The 4,630-nt window shown below is 38.6% G+C and overlaps 1 protein-coding gene across 3 annotated transcripts in view; it reads left to right on the forward strand.

The window, feature by feature from the left end:
- Positions 1-4,054, forward strand: part of GPALPP1 (GPALPP motifs containing 1) — a 35,851-nt gene extending 31,797 nt beyond the window's left edge. The window contains exons 8-9 of one of the 3 annotated variants that reach the window (XM_021697889.2): positions 2,278-2,496; positions 3,279-4,054. In XM_021697889.2, coding sequence (XP_021553564.1) covers positions 2,278-2,496 — 219 coding nt within the window. In that variant the 3' untranslated portion in view covers positions 3,279-4,054. Of the gene's footprint in view, positions 1-2,277; positions 2,691-3,278 lie in introns of those variants that run through there. The other 2 variants (XM_044913180.1, XM_044913181.1) reach the window with 2 other exon arrangements.
- Positions 4,055-4,630: the final 576 nt, after the last annotated feature.

Here is a 4,630-nt window from a genome sequence, read left to right on the forward strand (position 1 = left end):
GCTATCTCTCTGTCAAATAAATAAATAAAATCTTTAAAAAAAAAAAAAAGAATTGGAAAGCACTTGACTTGCAAATCAATTTGTTTCTAAAAGATTTTACCAAGATTTATGAAATGAATGAGAGGAATTAGGAAAATGGAAGTAGTGGTAATTCAAATACATACCTAACTAATATAGTATCTTTTTTTTTTAAGATTTTTAAAATTTTTTTTTTTTTGCCAGAGAGAGAGCTCTGGGGAGTGGCAGGCAGAGGGAGAAGCAGGCTTCCCACGGAGCAGGGAGCCCGATGCGGGGCTCGATCCCAGGGCCCTGGGATAATGACCTGAGCTGAAGGCAGACCCTCAACCGACTGAGCCACCCAGGCATCCCAACATAATATCTTTTGTACATTCTGCTAAAACCCATAGCTCCAGATTGAGCTTATTCAGTTGATTGAGAATAACTGCCACATAACCTAATTGACAAAGTCGGTTCTGGTTGTCAAATCAGCCAAAGTAAGACTGACTTTCTGTCAGAAAATCTCGCTTCGTTTTTCCATTCAGATAGATGTGTTGATGATTATTCCAGTGACACTTCTGAATTCTAAAGTAGAGAGGTAGGCATGATAGTTTGTCTCTTGGATGAAATAGGATGCTACATTTTCAGCATTTCTTACCAGTGCCTTCTTATGTTGCTTTCACTAAGCTCTCTTAACTTCTTTGCTCTCAAACACATTCATTAACAGGGTAGGGCCTGGAAGTGATGTGGTTGCTAAGCAAAAGTGACCCTTTCTTCCACTGCCCTCCTATTCAGTCTGAGCACAGAACATTCGAACAAAAACCAAACACCCAATTTCTGAGGGATACCACACACTTAGGAGAAGTATGTTTAAGATACAGAACAGGGTGCCTGGGTGGCTCAGTCAGTTAAGCATCTGACTTGATTTCCACTGAGGTCACGCTATCTGGGTTGTGAGATCAAGCCCCACTTCAGGCTCCCCAGGAAGTGGGGAGTCTACCTGAGATTCTCTCCCTCTGCTCAGGCTCGCTCTCTCTCCCTTTCTCTCTCTCTCAAATAAATAAATAAATCTTTTTTTAAAAAAAGATCCTCTGCTCCCTCCCCCGACTCCTACTCTCTAAATAAATGTCTTTAAAAAAAAAAAAAAAAGACATAGAGGAACACAGAGCCTCCCTGGGTTTACAGTACCTCAGTTAGAGGAAGTTTCCTCTTGCCAGTATTTCACATTTTTGTTTGAAACCATGGAGACTTGGTCTCCTGGGCAGTATTATTACAGTAAGGATCTGAGAGGCCTCTCCTTTGTGAAGTGGTAAAGGGCTATAATAAAAGGGGAGAGAGAGATCAAGATAACAAGATGCCTTATGGAGCAAATCAGTTTTAAGTGAGGGTACATGAAGAAGTTGAGCATTGTGGGTGGATAACCTTAAAATTATCCATGCCTCCATACCACATGGACCCACTCTCTGTAGCTCGCAGGCCCACGTCTGCCCACCTCTGAAGGCTGCCGGTCTGTACCGCCTGGAACTACTGCTGCATTCCACACCCTGCTCCTTTAACTCAGGGCCATTCTTTCTTGTACTTGAATCAATACTGGAAGGTCTAGAATGACTCTAGTTGATGAAACCAATGGCCTTTGCTCAGACCTCATCCTACTAGGTATATTTGAAACCGTGAGCACCTGTCCCAACTAAGAAGAAAGAAAATGAGGGATGTAGGAGAAAACAGAAAACTAAAAGGAACAAAAATCTCTTAGCTTACGGAATATGCCAGTATATCCTGAGCGGGCCTTGAATTTTGTCACTCCTGTGCCATTATTTTTTGGGTTTGCCCTTGTTTCTGCTTCAGCCTAGCCATGCCCTTTCCTTCCTATCTGCCTGTTCAGGCTTCGCAGACCAGCACATCCATGACACTTTACCCAGGCTCCTCGGTGACAATGTAATTGCTCTTCCTTCTCACCCATGTTCTTGGCTTGGACTCTAATTATGACACACCACACATGGTTATTTCAAAGTTTATTTCCTCTCTGTCTTGCTTTTTTTTTATTACTATTATATAATAATGGTAGTTAGTATATGTCTTCATTTTGGTTGAATTGAATTTCCCTCTGATACAGATCTTCTTCATAGATCCTGTCTTGGATTTGGCAAAACCTGACAGGGTTTGTAAAAAGCCCTCCTTAATGTTCATCATTACTGCTTAATCATTTTGCTTCATGATCATATTCTGTCCATAATCTATACAAAGAAAGATTTTCATTTCTACTCTCTTGCTTTCCCCCAGGAATCAAAAAGATCAGAATCTCTTATGGACATTCATCATAAAAAATTAAAGAATAAGGCTGCTGAAGAGAAAAATAATCCCCAAGAAAGAATACCATTTGACCGTGATAAAGATCTCAAGGTTAATCGGTTTGACGAAGCTCAGAAAAAAGCTCTGATAAAGAAATCTAGAGAACTAAACACCAGATTTTCCCATGGCAAAGGCAGTATGTTTTTATAAGTAAGTATTTCAGTGAGGTATACTTTCAAACTGATAAATTTAAACTTTTCTGAGTGCTCTGTTATCCATAAATAATTGTGTGTAAAAATCTATTTCCTTTTATAATAAAGTAGATTATAAACCTGAAAATCTTTTTTGATAAGTCAACCATGATTTTTTTTTAATATTCAGCCCTGGTGGGATAAAAAATGTAGTTTTACCAGAAGAGTAGCTTTTGTCTTCAGGCACTGCTATTAACCAGGCATTGCCATTAAAGACACTAAAAGTAAAGTTTAGTTTATAAGAAATGGCAAAGGAAAGAGTGGTTTGAAGCTTGGGTAAATATGCATGCTTTTGTAAAGAACAGAGAAAGGAGATGTGTTTATAATCCGTGTGTTATTAAACAAGATCACAGCTAGAAAACGTTCATTGTTTTGAAAGCCTCTCTGTAAATTAAGGTTCAAAATCATTATATCCTTCATCCACAGCTCAATCTAACAAGGGTTCGTAAAGGTGAGTAAGGAATTACCTAAGAGCTAAGGTTGCTTCTTAAAATCTTTATCATTTTTAACTGTATGAAACCTACATCAATATTAAAATGTGGCTTTAAAGGAAAATACAGAGGCACCTGGTTAGCTCGGTCAGTGGAGCATGCGACTTTTGATCTCGGGATTGTGACTTCAAGCCCCACGTTGGGTGTAGAGATTACTTAAAAATAAAATCTAAAAAAATTAAAAATTAAAGGGAAAATACAGTTAAAGTTAGAAATATTTTCCAACTTACTGAACTTTCTTATTCTTCAGGGGGATTTCCCTGTGCAATGAAGAAAAGTTGAAGAATACTCTTTTTATCTGTCTATCTATCTTTATCCCTTTGTTTTGAGTTCCTTAAGATTAGAGGTGACTTTAGTCTTAAAAAGCATACAAACTTACCTTGTGCTGTACGTCCTGTAAGTCCTGTGAAAACCTAAAGTCATTATTTCTTATGTGGAATAGAATTTTGTGTGTCTTTGGCTTCTGAGGAAGTGTGGGCTTTTCTTCAAATAATTATTTGGAGGACCCATCTATTCCTTAATTTCTGTGGTGTCTCACAAGTATCCTATAAGATCTGGTCAGGACTATCCACTGAATCTCCACCAGAGCTTAGACCTCCTCATCAAATATTACTCGCCTGCCCTGGAGTAAGTGTGTCGGGTCCTTGTAGTCAATCCATGAATTTGAAATTGTTTGGGTTTCCCTCTAAACTGCAGCCTGTGAATACACATTTACAAATAGAGGGCTCGGAGGTTTCATCTGTTTTGTTCACATTTTGCTTGTTTGGGCAATCAGGGCTTTTTATTTGTTGCTTGGGCTTTTGTTTTTGTTGGTTGGTTGGTTGGTTGGTTGGTTTTTAAGTCAGAAAGAAGGGCCTCTGCATTATCTCATGTGCTAAGGAAAAACTATTTTGATTTTTCCAACTTTAATAAGCATTTCTAGGGGAGGCAATCTGAGGGACAAAATATGCCATGAAGGGGCGCCTGGGTGGCTCAGTCGTTAAGTGGCTGCCTTCAGCTCGGGTCATGATCCCAGGGTCCTGGGATCAAGCCCCTCATCGGGCTCCCTGCTCAGCAGGAAGCCTGCTTCTCCCTCTCCCACTCCCCCTGCTTGTGTTCCCTCTCTCACTATGTCTCTCTCTGTCAAATAAATAAATAAAATCTTTTAAAAAAAAATATGCCATTAAGCATTAGCAGTGTGAAGTCTAAGACTTGGTCTCCATGGTCTCAGCCAAAGCTCTCTAAGTCTTTAAACTTTGCTTTGCAATGATCTTATTTTACCCATTTATATTTAACAGATTTTAGCTCATTTATTGGGGACTGATCTTTTATATCAGTCATGAATAGTCTTTTAAAAAAATCAAGTTCATAATCCCTGAATACAAAAATATAAATGGAAACTCTAATCATAACCACCCTAATGAGAGTATGTAAGTTTGTAATGCTTGAGGTAGTCTATTAAGATGTTAAATAGAACATTCTAAACAGTTAAAGCCTAAATTCAAATTCTCTAAGTTATGTTTTCTTACAGAGCCATCCTAACTGTTCACTAGTTCTATGTTGTAGTTTTGATAAAGCATGAGAGGTTTTGTTTTTTGTTTTCTGTGGAGAAAAAAGAACACA

Source organism: Neomonachus schauinslandi, chromosome 3 (assembly GCF_002201575.2).
Source record: "Neomonachus schauinslandi chromosome 3, ASM220157v2, whole genome shotgun sequence".
Taxonomy (NCBI): Eukaryota; Metazoa; Chordata; class Mammalia; order Carnivora; family Phocidae; genus Neomonachus; species Neomonachus schauinslandi.